Consider the following 19580-nt stretch of genomic DNA (forward strand, 5'->3'; position numbering starts at 1 on the left):
ATTATTTACCTTCATCTTCCCCTGAAGGTTGTCCTGGGTTACTGCACCTCCTACACTTGGGTGAGCATTAATGCATTTATCTTTTATAAGTGTCAAAGGTGGTAGTTTAAAAAAATATATCGTGCAATTGTTTCCCTACATACAACATTTTATGCAGTATGGATCTGCATGTGATTAAGCTCATAGGTATAGGCCAACAAACTATACCCTAATACAGTAATTATCAAATCACAGTGTGCATCACACTCACTTGGAGGGCTTGCTAAAACTCAGATCGCTGGCCTCTATTCCCCAGTTTCTGATTCAGGAGCTCTGGGGCACGGCTAGGTAATGTGCACTTCTAATTACATTTCTAGGTGATGCTGATGCTGCTGGTCCAGGGATTGTACTTTGAGAACCACTGCTCTAATACGTGCCCCGTACTCGGCAAAGGCGGAGGAGAGGATCGGCTGTTGCTAAAAAGTATTCTCATATTTAAAGGAGAAAGAGGACTAAAGAGTGAGAGGCTGCTGCTTGCCCACTCTCCATAGCCGCTTCCCCTCTAGTGGTGGGTTTGAGCCTGCTGGAAAGGTACTTCGCTATCGGCAAGCTCAAATTCATTTTATGGATGCAATGCCTAAAGTGAGACAGCTGTTCTAGAGTGGAAAGAGCCCTGAACTAAAGGTTCATGAAGGCATGGAAATTCCTATTTTGTGGGTCAAAAATTTTCATATCGTTCATCCTAGTGGAACATTTGGATTGGTGTCCTGGTTTCACCACCTATTAACTTTGTGACCTTGGAAAATTCTCATCTCTGTAAACTTTAAGTATTAACCTTAAATAACCAACTCTGCTGCACAAGGCTGTAAAGATTGGAAAATAAAGTACAACAATAAATGTTTATAAATGATAAGGTATTATATCGATGCTGATAGTCATTGCTGTTAACTTGACCAAAATCACACAGTACTGGACTCTTGCCATATCTCACATGCCCTATTTTTCTGATCAATTATCATCACATTACTATAGTTAGGTATGATACGTGTGTTTCCCTAACTGAATGGTGAATGACTTGAGGACTTCTGGTTTACTTTGTAATAGTAACCCCAGTACCATGAACATATTCTTGATATACAGTGTAAGTCCAATACATAACAGTGGGATTGAATTACTGGAACCAGAGTATATACCCAGACACACCATTAGGCAGAGCTGTTAAGACTTGAAGGGGATATAAAGCAGGAGGCTACCCCAAAATATTTTCAAGATGGGTTGAAACCATTTGGTTGCCTAAAGACTGATGCCTGATTATAGAAGACTCCATTCTTGTACAACTGAACTGAACAGGCTACCTCTGTTGTTGTTTTTAATATTTATTTATTTCAGAGGGACAGAGTGCGCGCACGAGCGCACAAGTCGGAGGGGCAGAGGGCAAGGGAGAGAGAATCTCAAGTAGACCCCATGCTGGGCACAGAGCCCAACCTGGGGCTGGATCTCACAACCTGGAGATCACGACCTGAGGCGAAACCAAGAGTCGGTTGCTCAACCGACTGTGCCACCCAGCTGCCCCTACTTCTTTTTGTTTCTCAAGTCAAACACTGTCCTAAACATATTTTCCCGTTTTTTCAATATCAGTGTGGGTCATTTTTTTTAAGTTGGGCTCCACGCCCTGCATGGAGCCCAATGCAGGGCCCAAACCCATGATCCCGAGATCAAGACCTGCGCCAAGACCAAGAACTGGACACTCAATCGACTGAGCCACCCAGTCGCCGCTCAGTGTGGGTCATTTTAAAAGAGATTAAGCAAGTATTTGCAATGGTATCGATGGGACCTAACTGACACTACTTTTTATAACATAAAAAGTCCTACAGATCTGAAATTACGACTCATCAAGGAGGAAACTGGTTACACTTAATTTTGTGTGTACTGGTCCATTGAATGCTAAATGGCCTAGGAAACTATTTCAAGACTTCTTTGCATTTTCATTCAGGTAGCTTCTGCACATATAAGCTGATAATGAAGTCAAGTTGTTTTTACACCATATAAATTAAAGTGGTGGTCTGGCTATTAACTCAGTGATTTGACTAAATGACAATCACACTCAGAAAGGCAGGTTTGGGTAGGGGAAAGAAGTGGTGGCTGAAATGAAAACTGTAGTTTCTTTTCACTGATCAAATTTACCAGATCATTACCCAAAGCTCTACTTTATTTTCTGCAGTGTGAATACAGCCTGAATGATAGGAATGAGATTACATTCCTATAGGTAATATGGAATCTGCTGAGGTGGGGATCTGAAAGATGTAAGAATCTCATTTAGTGGCACCTGCCTTGGATATCCTGCCTGTCTCTAGTGAGCATTAGAAGTCACATGCGGCATGATTGCTGTTCTATTTGCAGCGTCCTGGGGCTATGGCCACATTCACCCTTGGATAGGGTGATCCAGAGCCAGGCACTGGATCTAGAATCGGCAGATTTACTCAACTGAATCACCTGTCAGGTAAAGTTCACCAGAGGTGGCTTGTAAATCAATTTTTTTTTCACGCAACAATGCTGTAGATTGATGCTTTTTACTGGGACTAGAGTAGTTCTGTTCAGACAGCTCTGTTTCTGGATGAAATCTTCTGGTTTAAAAAGACTAAGTAAGGTCAGCTGTGGCAGCTGAAGTCACCTTCAAAAGAATCTTCTGCGAACAATATCTAAGGGAAAAAAGCATTTGTTCATTCATTTCTCATTCTATCCTCAGTGACTCAGTATCTCTGTGGGATGCACATTCCACAGTCTGGGATCCTGGAGTCAGGTCTCAACAAAAATGATATCTGGAGTGTCCTTTCACCCTTGTGACTGTCATTGTGAAGATGGCACTTCGGTTTAGGCAAGGCTGGGTAAAGAACAGAAAGAGCGGGGGCAGCGGGGGGCTAAATTCAGGAAGAGAGTTTTGAGGTGTGGATGCAACTTGGCACCATTTAAAACCAGTGTGAGGCCCTGTTCCAGCCGCACAGTTCCAGTAACTGAATCTGCATCTCCCAGTCACAGAAATGACATTTCCACAGCCTTGACATTCTAAATATCAAGAGAATTAAATGAAAGCCAAAAAATTTCCCCAGCTTGTGAAGATCATTACGTGACACACAGTAAATTCAGACAAAGGGAAAAACTTTCTCAACACTGATGAGAAAAGCACCTACAAAGTCATCCTGTGAAGAATTACAGCTAGACTGCACTGCTTTGGGAAACAAATGCACCTGGGTTAGAAATGAGGCCACAGCCTGGGCTGCACTGGTATATGAAGCAAAAAGCATTGTAAGGAGTACATGCCCTCACATTTTGCCTTCATTTAAATTCCTGCGCTGGAATCAACAACGCTGCTTGCTAGGAACATATTCCGTCTTATCAGAAATGTACCAAGAAAATGTCAATAGGACAACTCTGGTCAATGTTGCTTATGGAACAAAACACATTTATAAAACAGCTTTATTTACTACTCCATAGTCTATCCCTAAATGGTAATAGATGGTGATGAAGACCAACTACATGGGTCTGTTCCAAAGCAAGATCCTATAATCTAACAACATCACTGGGTCAGTTTTAAAGAAAATTTCTGTAACATTCAAATTGAATATACAAATCGGGATACTCCTCAAAAATGCCAGCAAAATAAATAAATAATTAATGCCACAGCTATAAAAACATTGCTTGTCTTTTTTATGCATAAAGGAATATTTGAATCACATTTCCAAATGTGAAATGGTCACATACATTGGTAAGCCAAAGTATAAGAACAGATATTTTCACTGTATTAACTTATTTTAAGTAAAAATATATTCTAACCTGACCAAGTTCTTCATTAAGGTCTGATGTGTTGACCAGGGCTCCTTCATTAATTTCTTCATCATAGAAGTCCTTATCCCATGAAATGAAGAAGGAGCCCAAGAATTTCTGCATTTCTACCGTGACATACATGGATACAGGAATGATAAAGTTGAACAGAACCATAAATGACAGGAAGTCAGTGAACATTTTCAAAACCTAAAACAAAAGAAATAGTTCGTGCTGATTAGATACACAGTTCTATCAAACAAGTACAAAATAAAGAACTAGCTAACTTTCTTTTTATTTCAATGCTGAAAGCACTGCTGCTGCTATTTTATTGAGGGTGTTTTTAAATGTTGTTGGCCAAAATTCTTATCACAGTCTGTGACAACAACATTTAAAAACACCCTCAATTTTGTCATTATACTTCAGTAAAGGTACCTTTTGACTTCACGTTTTTTCACTTCCTAAATTCTCTGCACTCTCCCCAATATGAATGTAGGATCAAAGCTTCTGTGTAGGCATCTATTTATTATGTTCCTATCGTGATATATCACAAGCTCACATATAGTCACATGCCAGAGAACCTTGGTGAGTTGTTTAAAACTCTTAACTGAAGAGCTAAAGATAAGCACAGATGCCTAAAGTACAAGAAAAAAAATACTATAAAACTTCTTAAGTATCTAATAGCTTTAGGGCTACCATACAACCAAGAGAAAACCCAGGAGCTAACAAGAGGTATCATTATCTGAACAACATTTCAATAAAGGGTGGCTCGGTCACAAAGTACTAGAGTTAAAATTTTTAGCAAGAGTTACAAGTTCCAGCACAAAATCGATTACCTTCAAAGTTTCCCGCTCTTTCTGAGTCTTTTGGTTATACCAAGGTTCATCATTATAGGGGGTACTTTGCCAAACGTACTTTAGAGTAGTGCACACTGCAGCTTTGGTCAGTAAGATAAATAAATACACAATCAGGAAGGCATTAATGGATCTGAAAAATAAGATATCACGGATTTAAAAACTATACAATTATTTAAGATATCAAACACGTATAAATTAAACCATTAAAGTTTCCTAAAGCTTCTCCTGTGTGCACGATGTGTAACCACAGCACAAACCTGGATGTCTGAACCTCAGTTATCACTGCAGAACCCTAATTTTCAGGTGGTAAAGTGGAAAAGACAGCCCTGACCTGTCTGTTGGCCACCGATGCTCCCCAAAGTGCAGTGGCTGACGAGCTTAACACACTTTTTTTTTTAAAATAAGGATCCTATGAAGTGACAGGAGACACACATGCATATATATTATCTACTCAACCCTTATAGAAAGAGTAGGCTGTTTCCATTTCCCTAAATCCTAAGAGTTTGCAGTAGAAGGTGGGGGAACAAATGTGAAATCCTCAAACTTAGTATGGATTCTTTTAATCTGAAAGTAGGGCTATGGAGAGGTTAACACTGATACACGGGATATCCATGGCAACAACAGAGCGAGATCCATGCTGTAGCAATTGGCCTGAAGCTCTAGCTGGAGACAACTATCTATGTTGTTGAACTTCCTTACATACAGCAACCAGAGGAACCCAAACCACTATCCAGCAGCAAAAGGGAATAAATTTATATTTCAACTAAATGTTGCCTTTGAATAGCTACACGAGCTTAGGCAAATCACTCATCTCAGAGACCATTTCTTCATCTGTAAAGCAGACAGGCTAATAGGAGTCACTCTATGGAGCTGCTCAGAGGATTAAACAGAATCAGACATACAAATCACTGAGCACAATTCTGGAACATAAAAAGTGCTCAGTGTGGTAGCTGCTATTATTAATAATTGGTGTTTTTTGTTATGGTTGTTATTTAGAATTACTGAAAAGTAACTATATTACAGTTCAGTTGCTACTAAAGAAATTGTAGTGTACACACTAACTTTTCTTTTTTTTTAAAGATTTTATTTTTTTGTTAGAGTGCGTGCACAAGCAGGGAAAGCGGCAGGTAGAGGGAGAAGCAGGCTCCCCACTGAGCAGGGAGCCCGATGTGGGGCTTGATCCCAGGACCTCGGGATCATGACGTGAGCTGAAGGCAGACGCTTAACCGACGGAGCCACCCAGGTGTCCCCACACTAACTTTTCAACAGCAGAACGCTTCTGAGATTTCCCTTGGTAGTTCAAAGCCATTTTGGTTTCCATCCCAGTGTAAACAGCAACTCCTAAGGAATAAAAGAATACAATGAAAACTAGGTTACAAGTACGACTGCCAACCAACTCCCCACCAAGTTGGGTCTATCCATTTTCCCCCCATCTATAAAAGTAGGCATTCTAAACCTTAGTTAACAGCTGGCATATCATTTATAATTTTAATTCTATATACCTTATTTGTCATATTTAAAGTTAGTTTATTTACCATCTTATAAATTCTTAACACCTAAAAATAGGCTTAGACTGAGTGGCAATCATCAGCAATGTCCAATTTTTAACATGCACTATTTATGCACAGGCTTTACAAAGTGTATTTCTGATAAGGAGATCTTAAAAATTGTTCACCATATATCTTCTTGGTATTTTTTAGTGTAGCTCCTTTCAACAAGAGATTTTCAGGTCCCAAAGACCTAAATGAAAAATGAACACAGCTTATCCAAACAGCCCAATAAATATAGCATCATCAATTCTGGGGACATATTTTACCCTAACACACATCTATCTCCAAGGGGTTCAGAATGTATCTTTCCGCTTATGTCATATGCTTACTCCCCAGGATGAGCTGAAAGATCTTTCCCTCTGAACTTACTTGAGGGTACAGCACAGATGGAAGCATAGCCCAGCAGTAGCCAGCAACACACAGAGGTAAAGAGGTGCACAGAGATAAAAGGATTCTGAGTCACAGACAGCAAGAACAGTACAGAGCAGCAGACAGCAAGAAACAGAAAGAAAAAGTGACAAATAGAAGACTGGGAAAGCAGCCACCAAAGTGGGAAAGATACACTGACATATTTAGAGAGCGTAAGCCTGACTTTGGGGCAATCACTGGGTGCCCGGCGTTTAAATTCCTTTTGAGCATGGCTATAAAGGCCAAGTGGAAAAATTGAGGTAATTAACTGGATGATAGAAGAGGGAAGAAAACATCCCTTTTTATATAAATTGCTTCATTATAAATGATTAGCCTTTCATTTTGCTTCAGTCCAGGTAATTCTCTCAGCTTTTTATCTACCGCCTTATCCCTCAGTTGCTCTCTTAGCCACTGTTCTGCAGGTATACTCGCAATAGAGTCTGTCACTGCACGACCAAGAACCAAAAGCACAGTGCCCAGAACAGATCTGGGAGTATCAGCCCAAGGGCCTGGAGCTCTGCGATTTTGGACACCCTCAGCATCATTTGCAACACCACCCCTTCCACCCACACACAGAGCCCCTACCCATCCCAAGGTTACGTCACTTAAGACTCACTACTGGGGGGGCGCCTGGGTGGCACAGCAGTTAAGCGCGTTTGCCTTCGGCTCAGGGCGTGATCCCGGCGTTACGGGATCGAGCCCCACATCAGGCTCTTCCGCTATGAGCCTGCTTCTTCCTCTCCCACTCCCCCTGCTTGTGTTCCCTCTCTCACTGGTTGTCTCTATCTCTGTCAAATAAATAAATAAAATCTTTAAAAAAAAAAAAAGACTCACTACTGGGCTGCTGGCTAGTTAATCCAGGTTTATTCACCTCTACATCCTTTTCTCTAAAGAAAAGTATTTGGGTATTTTAAGGGGCTTTAAAGAGAAATATACCCGCCTCCTCCCGAAAAGGACAGATTAAAGGAACAACAAACTAACCTGGCAACCGCCTCAAGACTATTACTATAGATATTGATTCGCCCAACAAACCTGCGAAAAGAACATAACGGCAAATGTGTCTTCTATATCAAGGTAAAAATCTATATACCATGTAAACGAGAATGAATCAAAATACAAATAATACAAAAGAGATAAGACTGAATGAACTACAAAAACCTATTATATTTCTGGAAAAAAAAGTTATGCTGAACCAACAGGATGTGTAACATTTCCATATAATTTAAAAAATAATATTATGGATTATAAGAACACAAGGATTTGAAATTGATTTTGAAACTCTAGTTGGCACTGTGCATGCACACAGCACCCGCACTCATTTATACGTTACATAAATAATTAACCTCTAGTTCAGATTCATGTGAAGAAAGGTTTCCGGTGCTAACACACAACTTCCAAAACCCTTAGTTCAGTGGTTCTTCCACTTGTGCAGGCATCAGACTCACAGGAGTGCTTACTACACTGGGGATTTCAGGGCCCCATCCCCAAGCTTTTGATTCAGGTGAGAATCTGCATTTCCAACAAGTTCCCAGGTGATGCTGTGCTGGCCCAAGATCACCCTTTGAGAACCACTGCATTAGTCTTAGAAGGCAAACATTTGATTACCATCTTGGAAATCTCCAACCTGTGCCTTTCGGCTGATCTCAATACTGAACTTGATCTGATCACTTAATATGGCTAGGCACATGAAAATCTGCATTTCTCCAAAAACGGGGCAAGAAGGCCTAACTCTCCTTAACAAGAGAGTTATGAGTATTTTATAAATTGCATTATCATTGTTTTCCAGGAAAATTGAACTATTATTACTATATACACAAAGTATGACGGTCTGCTCATTTATTCACCACATATTAATTGTGCCAGTGCTGTGGTAGGTGCTGGAGACGCAGGAGTAAGCCAGAAAGACATGTTCCTTCCACTATAGACAGGCAAGTTAACAGGCAATTACAATGTAAATGATCACCACGCAGGTGGTGGAAATACAGGTATTCTGAAGTCACAAAGCAAGGGCACTGAATCCAGTCCAGAGAAATCAGGAATAACCTTCCCTGCCCTAAAATTCTCCTTCATATTTAAGGTAAACAAGCAAGGGCACTGAACCCAGTCCAGAGAAATCAGGAATAACCTTCCCTGCCCTAAAATTCTCCTTCATATTTAAGGTAAATGAAAAATTTTGGAGTTGCCATATAAACATGCAAAAATGTATACTGGTCTCTAACACAGGCAGAATCAGTCACTCCTTTTTCTCTGATTCCATGAGCCTTTTACTCCATTCTATTATGTCTCTATACCATAGGCCTAGCTTTAATAAATATTTTATCTGCCCTGAAAACTCTGAGCTCCCTGCAGGCAGGGAACAGCTGTTTTGTTTTATGGTCCCAGTTCCTACTCTCAAGATGGATACAGAAGAAAGGAAAGAGGAAAGAAGGAATGACGGGAAGGAGGGAAGGCATTGTTCTTGTGGTAGGATGAATACTTTGTTTTTCCACTACTGTGCGCTGGTGTTAAGCCACATCCAACCATTTGGTCCCCCATTATGACCAAAAGAATTCATTAACAAGATGCCTGGCATGGGTAATTGATGCCATCTGTAAGAGGGAATAGAATGAGATTAATTGGCCCACGTGGGGATAAAACTTGTTACTCTACCCTCGTTAACAGCATGCTCTAATCAACCAAACTAACCAGTCTTACAATCCAATGCCAGATTTCTGACAACCCACAATGACTGTCAATCAGCAAATCTACTCCAGAAAGCCTAAGTATAGTTAAATAGAGGAAAGTACACCATTTCACGGCTCCCTCAACTTAACTGTTCACTGTAGACAAACAGCAGCCTATTTGAAATACTCAGTTCATCATAATCATCATAAAAAAGGATAGTGCAGGGCCCCATATCCCCTTCCTCTCTTTAATGTTGGATGATATATCAAGTGGTTTATTTTTGTTCTAATTAGCTCTGATTAATGCATGAATCTGACAGAGAAGCCTTATGAGATAACATAATCTTAAAATTTGATAGATGGTTATGTTTACAAATAACAAAAATACAAGAAAAATCACAAGTACAGTGTCTGGGCCCACAATGATTTATCTTAGGCTGGTAGTGAACAAGGCTGATGTGATTCATTTCCCTGCCAGAAGGAAAGAACAGCTCATAGAAACGCGAATGGAGGAGGGCTGGAAAGTGGTGGGTGTTACTTTGCAATACTGGTGGCAAAGAGCAACAGAGTCAACAGACTATCAGATAGCTGTAGAACGCAACCAGGTGATTCTTACTTGTAGAGGTCAGGCTGAGGCTGCTCACATTCAATTGCTGCTCGGAGGGTATCAATGGACTCGGCTGTACATAGTGCAATGGTATCCCGTACCGCATAATGTGTCTAGATGAAAACACGCAGAAGAACAAGCAAAACGAAGAAAAAGGGATTCTTTCCATAATCGTACACCCACCTTATTCCAGCAACACAGTATATGTTTTAGTTAGACGTTTTGGTAGAATAATATAAATACTGATGCACATTTCCCACTAACTACATTTTATGGTATTATTCTTCAAATATATTACAAATAATTAGAAAGATAACCCTGCTGCAAAGGGATTTAAAAGATAATGAAAAAACTAAAAGCTTTTCCTGATAGTGACAGCAGAGAGAATTCCATTTGTAGCATGCATATCCTTAACTGAAAACCCAGTGAAAAATTTAATCCATTTGCTTTTTCTCCTATTTATAGAACTGAGACCTGTTATTCTGTTCACCATAGAGTACGGGGATATCACTGTGATATGAATTGAACATAAATAACCCTCTGGGTCATAAGAAGGCTAACATTTTGCCAATAGAAAGAAAAAATTCATTAATACTTCCACTATACAAATAGCATAATTATCTTGAAAATGCTCAAAGAGGCTACATTTCATAGGAGAAGCAGTGATATGATGTGTCTTGCTTTAGTCAGACAGTTGGAATTGTCTACTAGTGTTTATTATGTACTTGGTTTACCCAGAACTTAAGGCAGGCTCCAAAAAACCCATTTATAAATCATCAAAGGAGGGCTAACACAGACTCAAAGACTGCACCACTTACATAGAAGGGAAAGCTGTTGCATGGTCTTCTGGGAATATTACGGAACTGCCTGAGCTCTATTTAAAGCTCTCCTCTGATTCTGAAAACCTATGTACTTTTAGCTGATTTGACTGGATCAACTTAACTGAAAAAAGAAATCACTTAAAAGTTTTCTTCCTCTAAACAACTTTTTCCCCTATTAGGGAATCTTTAGGTAGATTTCTTGATTTTTATCTTGACGTTTCCTCAAGTTAACTTTGTTTTTGAACAGTTTAAATGCACTATTTCATCACCATTCCCTTGAAGTACAGAATTAGTCATCTAACAGGCATTTCAGTTCCTGTTTCACATACTGACTCCTGGTTCTCGACTCCAGATGGAAAAAACAAGGAGAGAAAAGCCTTCAAGGATACACCCAGAGGTGAGCACATTAGTGCCCTTCCTTAAAGGCAGCATATACAGGATACATTTTCATACCCTGTGGAGCTCTGGACAACGGCCAAGAACTGATTGCCAGAAAGTACCATGGAAATAAGTTATCCTCCAATTTGAGCAAACTTACTTTAGCTCACTTATAATTCTTCCTAGTTGCAATGAACAAATATTTGCCAAACAAAACCCTAAGGTATTTTTTTTAAAAGCAATCAAACTACTCCAAGACAGAGTTTCTATATGCCACGAATAAACATTTTTAAAGAAAATACTCATCACTTTTAAAATAAAAATAGGGGCGCCTGGGTGGCACAGCGGTTAAGCGTCTGCCTTCGGCTCAGGGCGTGATCCCAGCGTTATGGGATCGAGCCCCTGCTTGTGTTCCCTCTCTCACTGGCTGTCTCTTCCTCTCCCACTCCCCCTGCTTGTGTTCCCTCTCTCACTGGCTGTCTCTATCTCTGTCAAATAAATAAATAAATAAATCTTTTAAAAAAAATAAAATAAAAATAGATCGATGGTTAGAGTACACAAAGTTATTTTTATAATTACATAGTTTAAGCCTATAATGACATTCATTTAAAAAAGCCAAAATATAACATCGTATGGGATATGTCAGTATCAAATGCAAACAGTGCTACAAAAAACGTGGTGGCTTTTATTTGGGGCATGGATTTTCCTCGCTGAACACCAGCCTTTTCCCTAAAGTTGAGTAATTGCTTAGAAGTTCAAACACAGGGGCGCCTGGGTGGCTCAGTTGCTAAGCGTCTGTCTTCAGCTCAGGGCGTGATCCCAGGGTCCTGGGATGGAGCCCCGCATCAGGCTCCCTGCTCCACCAGGAGCGCTGGGAGCCTGCTTCTTCCTCTCCCACTCCCCCTGCTTGTGTTCCCTCTCTCGCTGGCTGTCTCTCTCTCTGTCAAATAAATAAATAAATCTTAAAAAAAAAAAAAGTTCAAACACAATTATATAAAAGCTGCCTTCAAGTACAAAACTTGCCCAAAGAGGAAAAAATAAGATAAAAGACTGGGAGCAGTGGGAAGCACTAGTATATGATTAACTATCCTGAGCTCGAGATGTTCAGGCAAGGTTTACTCTCCATTACCTTGCAATTGGATTCCCCATCAAGACTGGCTGTAGTAACGTAGCAGGTTCCGTCACTAGTGCAGGAGGAGAGAAGAATAAGATCACAGGGGAAGGTTTCATCTGCCTGTACTTCTACTACATCACCAACCTAGTAGAGAGAGAAAAAGAAATATAAATATTCTTAATTCCAAACAAAGCATTCATTATACCTCAAACGAAAGCCAAAACAGCAGCGAGAGACTTCTCCTGCTCCTAGAGAGGGTCTCAGCATCCCATGCCAAGTGGAAGATAATGAAAGAATATTATTCAACATTTGGAATCCTCTGTAAGGTCAAAAGGACTGACTGATGCAGTCAGATTACCTTACTATTGAACTTTACTTTCATACAGACGATTTCAGTACCCAGGCACCCGTTTGCTCTCTGATGTTTTTGGCACTGCTGTTCGATAAGACAACGACCATTATCAGTTCATGAATGAATCAAGAAAATCTGCGTGTCTCAACGTGAGCACTTCCTTGAACACTGGGCAGCCACTGTCCTCCTCTGCGTTGTGCATATTTTAATACACTTTGCCTTCCATGTGCTAATAGCTTTTACTGTTGGGTGCCGAGTCCCTCTTTAGTGCTCGGAAAAACTTGGTTAATTAGAGGGGCATCTATTTTTCCCGTAACATTTGACAAAAAAAATAATTTTCAAATAGGTCACTTTCCAATAATTCATCTGCTATCAGAAGAATCCATTAATATAGCCATGAGAAACGATTTCCTCTCAGCAAGTACCCAAAGCTCAAGTATAGGAAAAACATAAGAAATCATGAACCATTTCTAGTACAGATAATTTAAAATGTAAGGAATAAATCATAATGGTTAAAAGGTAGAACTTTTTCTTAAAGATTTTATTTATGTATTTGGGGGGGGAGGAGCAGAGGGAGAGGGACAAGTAGATTCCATGCTCAGCATGTGGGGCTCGATCTCCTGACCCTGAGAACATGACCTGAGCCGAAATCAAGAGTCAGATGCTTAACCCACTAAGCCACACAGGTGCTCCAGAAGGTAGGACTTTGTAACCTGACTTTATGGCCCAGCTCTGCCACTTCACCACATAAGCTCAGGTGAGTGCCTCAGATGATATGAACTCCCTCGTAGGATTGGTTTGAGCATGAAATGAGGACACAGGTAAAGTGGTTAGCCAAGTACCTGGCACATATTCACCATTTGATAATTATTATGAATACATGGCAACTACTCTACTCCCAACCTATGAACAGTCCTAACAGGTGTGGGGAAGGATATAAGAAATCGTCCAGAATTCAGTGCTTCCCGAACTTTTTCATACTGTGGCACACAGAGAAAATGATTAAGTGTCCGTTTTGTACAGCACCTCAGATAAAGGGAGGAAGCTGTCCGTGGCAGAAGACAACCCACTTTGGGTGCTGAGTAAATGACACACCTGTCTTCTATTTACTACATGATTTGGCAGAGAAAGATGAGGATTTCAAGACCTCTTCGGGAACAATTTTATTTTCTTGCCAATCTTAATCAGCAGCCAAGAGCAACAGCATCAATAACTGAACTAATTTGTAAATAATATTTTGTTGGATCTTTCCTTCCTCACTTACATAAACACTTATGTTGCTTACATAAAACCACAATCTATGATTAAATACACAGAAGACAAATAACAAACAAAATCCTAAATCATCTCAAAAGAAGGAAACATCATTAAAGAATGGAAGATAATTCTCAGGCACATAAAACCCACAAATAGAAAATTTCTTCTACAACACGTATGATTTGCTCAGATAGGAACTATAAAGGTTCTATACCTGGAGTGCAAGTTGAGGCTGGTGAGATGGCCGGGGGCAGATCTCAGAGGGCTGGCAGCCCAGGCTCAGGAGGTTAGGCCTTACCCAAGGCAGGGGGGACAGGGTGGGAAGGGGCTTTTAAAGGAAAGGAACAACAGGGTCCACTGAGACATTCAACTTGGGCCGTTTCCATTTAACATGTTAAAAACAGTAAGAGAACATCACCATCCCTCATGATAAGTGTTAGAAAAGGCTAGATAATCTACACAATTATGTGTTTTTTTAGTTCATCAGAGAGCTGAGGTTGCGAGGCAACCAAGTGAACTAAATTTCAAAGGGCGAAAAGTCCTTCTGAGGAGACACAGGAGAAACGCACTGTTTCACAACTGACAAGGCACAGGAGCAAGAGATGACTGCCATAAAAGGGCAGAAGAAGAAACAATCAGATTCGAACCGATTCTGAAAGGTTTGGTAGGAGCTAATGTGACACTGTGAAATCTGCAAACCTGAGAAAAAAGAGGAAATTATAACCACTTATCATTTCTTCTTTCCAGGCATCCATTGGGTGCTTGTGAGAAAACACGAGGGCAGGAAAGGACAGGAGCCTTCCCTCACCAGTACGGGCATGCCAGTTGTAACTGACTGACCACTGCGGAGACAGAGGCAAGATATGTCAGAATCGTGGCGCCTTCTCTCGTTTGAGGCAAAAGCCATCTATGTGTAGGAGAAAGGCAAGAAAGCCTCCCTGAAAACAACACCACTGCTAGAAGAGACAGAGCAAACACCATCTGCTGCTGGGGATGGGACAGAAAACCCATGGGTCTCGGGGCCCTAGCGCTAATAAAAGGCAAAATTCAACTGCCATTGGAGGTCGGGTGGGAGCACTGAGACCAAGTATTCAGTAGTGAGGCAAAGGTGCATACGCCCTGCTTAATACTGCCACTGGAGCAGGAGAACCAAGAAACACTCTGTTCCTCCCAGGAGCCTTGCAATACTAATAACAATAAGAAATAGCAATCTACTGCCAGGGGAGAACAGGAGTACTGAGCAAGGCCCTCTGGCCCCCCCAGGCCCTACACAAAGCACGAAGCAACAGCAAAGCAGCACTCCCAGGATTGGAATTTCCAGTAGGGTACGGGAAGCAGCAATAGCTCCAACAAACAACAAAGCTAGCTCGCGACTCCCAACTAGACTGACTTAACCTTTACATCCACACACCGACAGAAGAGCTGTGCCCATTTCATATCATAAATTCTATTTACCTTGGTTTGAAGCATTGTTTTACGTACAATGTCCAAAATTCAATTAAAAAAAAATACAAGACACACAGAACACATGACAAAAATGACCTAACATCAAGATATAAAGCAGTCAGCACAGGCCCAATCCCGGAAACGTCGAGAATTTGGATTACAAAACAGGCATGTAAAAATAAAAATCACTGTGATTAAGATACTGATGTATTTCGTGGAAAAGGCAGACAACATACATGTGTAGATGAGGAATTTGGGCAGAGATGGAAACTCTAAAAAAAGTCAAAAGGAAAAAGATTTCCTTCCATGGGCTTATCGGCAGACTAGATACAAAAAAGGAAATAATCAGAAAACCTGAAGAAACTCTTCCAGTATTTCTAATACCAAAACCCATATTCCCTTCCTTACAAAGAACCATACTTTTACCTTGGAATTCCTCAAGTCCTCTTTGTCGGCTCTCTTCTCTATATTCTAGGATTCGATCCAGTCCCATGGCTTCATGTGCCATCTACATGTCGACGAAATCCAAATTTCAATTGCCAGCTCAAACATCTCTAAGCTCCAGGCTTGACAATCCCATCTGGATGTCTAACAGGTATCTCAAAATGAACACGGCTAAAATGGAATTTTTGATTTCCCTTTCACTCTTACATCTGTCACTAAACCTATTCTTCTCCCAGCCTTCTCCATCTTATTTAATAACCAGAATTTTGTTTAACAGCTCTACTTAATTCACCCAGTTGCTCAGGCCAAAACCAAGAAGGTTATCTTTATTCTTTTTTGCTCTTTTTCTCCCTCCCTGCATCTAGTACATCACTAAGTCCTGATGATTCTACCTCCAAAAAATATCCTGAATATATCCATTTATCTTAATCATGAGACAGGTGGTACAAACTCGTGGTTATAAGCACAACTCATAACCCAAACTTGTTTCAAATCCCAGGTTTTCCACTTACTCGTCATGGACAAGTTTCTTAATCTCCCTGTGCCTCAGCTTTATCATTTGTAAAGAGGGAATAATCGAAGTACCTACTTCATAGGACTGTTATAAAGTAAGGACTAAATCAGTTAATAGAATGTGAAAGGGAATGCCTGGCATATTTACGTTTATATATAAATGTTAACTACTATTTTTATTATTGTTATCTCTACTACTGTCACTCCCTGGCTTTGAAACTATTCAAAAAATTTCCACTGCACTGAGGATATATACCAAGTTACTCTCTTACTCAACAATAGCCTACCCACTCTCCCAGGCAAGCAAACATTTAGATACTTTTAGTTTATAGGCATTTCTTGCCACACACAAATATTCCAGAAAGGGCTGAATCAAACAGCATTTCACACAACAACATCAGCTGATTTAATTAAGATTATACCTGGTTGAGATCAGCCTCAAGGCAAAGAAGCCTGATGAACAGAAGGTGGAAAATGGGGTGGGGGTCTTTCTAAGAGGGTGGGGGTGACAGCAAAATCAGAAAGAGGAAACAAGAGAAAGGGAGAGATGTGGGAAACATTTACTTGCTTCACAATTTTACTTAGGGCCCTGGGAGCAACAGACTTAATGCTATGAATCATTTAGGCTTCTTATGCCGAACAACAATGTTGAGTTTCTAAGACCGGTTTGGCAACTTCACATCCTAACCACTCTAGTTGAGGGTCTTCCCCTATGGGATGCAGAGAATGCAGAAAAGAAAGAAGGGTGATAGAAAGACATTCTATGTCAATCTCAGGTAACTTTCCCACTCTGTAGCCTTTTTCCCATTATTACTAAAAGAAGATGTGAGACAAGTTACCTATTGCTGTAAATATGGAGAACTTATGTCCAACCATTCCCGGTATTTCATAAATAATTCAGCACTGATAATACTTGATAAAAGTACAGGGAAGAGAGTACCATTTTTAATGAATTCCTATCACAACTCTGAACCTTTTGGGAATGGTATTTTCACCTACCCTCTTCTCTTTCTGTTCCACCCATCTTCTTTCCTTGTTCTGGAGAATTGGATTCCTATTACCTGTCATATTTTAATCCATATTCATATAGAAATATTCCTTTAAAAATAGTATCTTGGAAGATCAATAAAATTGACACGCCCTTAGCTAGACTAAGAAAAAAAGAAAGACTCAAATAACGAAAAAAGACATTACATCTGATGCCACAGAAATAAAAAGGATTATAAGAGACTACTAAAAACAACTATATGCCAACAAATAGGATAACCTAGAATAAATGGATAAACACCTAGAAACATACAACCTGCCAAAACTGAATCATGAAAATATAAAAAATCTGAACAGACCCAAAGCTAGTGAGGAGATTGAAGCAGGAAAACCCTAGGGCTAGATGACCTCATAGGAGAATTATGCCAAACATTTAAAGAAGTAATAACACCAATTCTTCTCAAACTCTTCTGAAGAATCAAAGAGGAGGGAATACTCCCAAATTTGTTCTATAAGGCCAGAATTATTGATACCATTTTACCAGGAAAAGACAGTATAAGAGAAGAAGACTACAGACCAATATCTTCAACGAATATTGATGAAAAAATCCTGAACAAATACTACCCAACCAAACCCAACAGCACATTAAAATGATCATACACTATGACCAAACGGGATGTATCCTTGGGAATGAAAGGATATACACAAAAATCAATCAGTGGAATGCAACGCATAACAACAATAGACAAAAGCTATATAATCATCTCAAATCAATGCAGAAAAAGCATTTGGCATAATTCAATGCTCTTTCATGATAAAAACACTCAATGAACTAGAAAGAAAAATGACCTCAACATAATAAAAGCCATATATGAAAAGCCCACAGCTAATATCATACTCAGTGAGGAAAGAGTGAAAGCCTTTCCTATAGTATCAGGAACAAAGCAAAGATATCCACTCCCAGCATGTCTATTCAACATTGTACTGGGAAGTGCTAGCCAGAGCAATTATACCTCTCCCCACCCCCCAAAAAAGGCATACAAGTTGGAAATGCAGTAAAATTATTCTGGCTTGCAGATGACATAACATTATACATAAAAAACCCTAGATTCCACACACACAAAAACCTATTAGAATTAATAAATGAATTCAACAAAGTTGCAGGATATAAAATCAACACTCGAAATCAGTTGCATTTCTATACACTAACAATGACCAATCCAAAAAGGAAATTAGAAAAGCAATCTCTATTTATAATAGCATCAAAAGAGAGAAAACATTTTGGAATAAACTTGACCAAAGAAGTTAATGACTTACACATTGAAAGCTACAAAGAACTGCTAAAAGAAATCAAAGATAATGAAAATAAATGGAAAGCCATTTCATGTTCATGAATTGGACGACTTAAGACTGTTTAAATGCCTATACCATTCAAGCAATCTGCAAACTCAATGGAATTCATACCAATATGCCAATGACATTTTTTGCAGACATAGAAAAAAATTCCTATAATTCATATGGAATATCAAGGGACCCCAAATACAGAAAACAATCTTGAAAAGAAAAAACAAACTTGGGGAGTCTTCAGACTCCCAGATTTCAAAACAAACTACAAAGCAACAGTAATTAAGACAGTATGGTACTGGCATAAAGACAAATATATAGACCAATGAGGAGAGAAACCACAAATAAACCCTTAGCATACATGGCCAAATGATTTTCAACAAGGGTCCCAAGACTATGCAATAGGGAAAGGACAGTGTCTTCAACAAATGGTGTTGGGAAAGCTGGATATCCATATGCAAACAATGAGGTTCGACTCTTACCTTACACCACATACAAAAATTACTCAAAATGAATTAAAGACCTAAATATAAGGGGCACGTGGGTGGCTCAGTTGGTTAAGTGTCTGCCTTCGGCTCAGGTCATTATCTCAGGGTCCTGAGATCAAGCCCCACATTGGGCTCCCTGCTCAGCAGGGTCCCTGCTTCTCCCTCTGTGTGCTGCTCCCCCTGCTTATGCTTTCTCTCTCTCTCAAAAAAATAAATAAAATTGTAGAAAAATAAAAAGACCTAAATGTAAGTCCTAAACTTTTTAGACTCCTAGAAGAACATCAGGGAAAAGCTGAATTCAGGACATTGGATTCAGTAATGATTTCCTGGACATACACCAAAAGTGAAGGTTAAAAAAAAAAATCAGCGTTAGAAATGGAAATATATCGGGGCACCCAGGTGCCTCGGTCGGTTAAGCATCTAACTCTTGGTGTTGGCTCAGGTTTTTGATTTCAGAGTCGTGAATTCCGGCCCTGTGTTGGGCTCCACGCTGGGTGTGGCGCCTACTTAAAAAAAAAAAAAGAAAGAAATGGGAACGTATCAAACTTAAAAA

General features: G+C 39.8%; 1 protein-coding gene across 12 annotated transcripts in view; it reads right to left on the minus strand.

Moving 5' to 3' along the window:
• The window catches only part of ATP11C (ATPase phospholipid transporting 11C), a 182979-nt gene that overhangs the window by 61049 nt on the left and 102350 nt on the right, over nucleotides 1-19580 (minus strand). For all 12 annotated transcript variants that reach the window (XR_004622506.1, XR_004622507.1, XM_019800852.2 and 9 more), the window contains exons 6-12: nucleotides 12212-12340; nucleotides 9893-9996; nucleotides 7595-7645; nucleotides 6331-6395; nucleotides 5915-5996; nucleotides 4635-4785; nucleotides 3811-4008 (exon numbers count right to left, since the gene is read on the minus strand). Coding sequence is in view for 10 of the 12 variants with exons in the window: in XM_019800852.2 (XP_019656411.1) it covers nucleotides 3811-4008; nucleotides 4635-4785; nucleotides 5915-5996; nucleotides 6331-6395; nucleotides 7595-7645; nucleotides 9893-9996; nucleotides 12212-12340 (780 nt within the window). In the remaining 2 variants the exon portion in view is untranslated. The remainder of the gene's footprint in view (nucleotides 1-3810; nucleotides 4009-4634; nucleotides 4786-5914; nucleotides 5997-6330; nucleotides 6396-7594; nucleotides 7646-9892; nucleotides 9997-12211; nucleotides 12341-19580) is intronic.

The sequence above is a fragment of the Ailuropoda melanoleuca genome, chromosome X (assembly GCF_002007445.2).
Source record: "Ailuropoda melanoleuca isolate Jingjing chromosome X, ASM200744v2, whole genome shotgun sequence".
Lineage (NCBI taxonomy): Eukaryota > Metazoa > Chordata > Mammalia > Carnivora > Ursidae > Ailuropoda > Ailuropoda melanoleuca.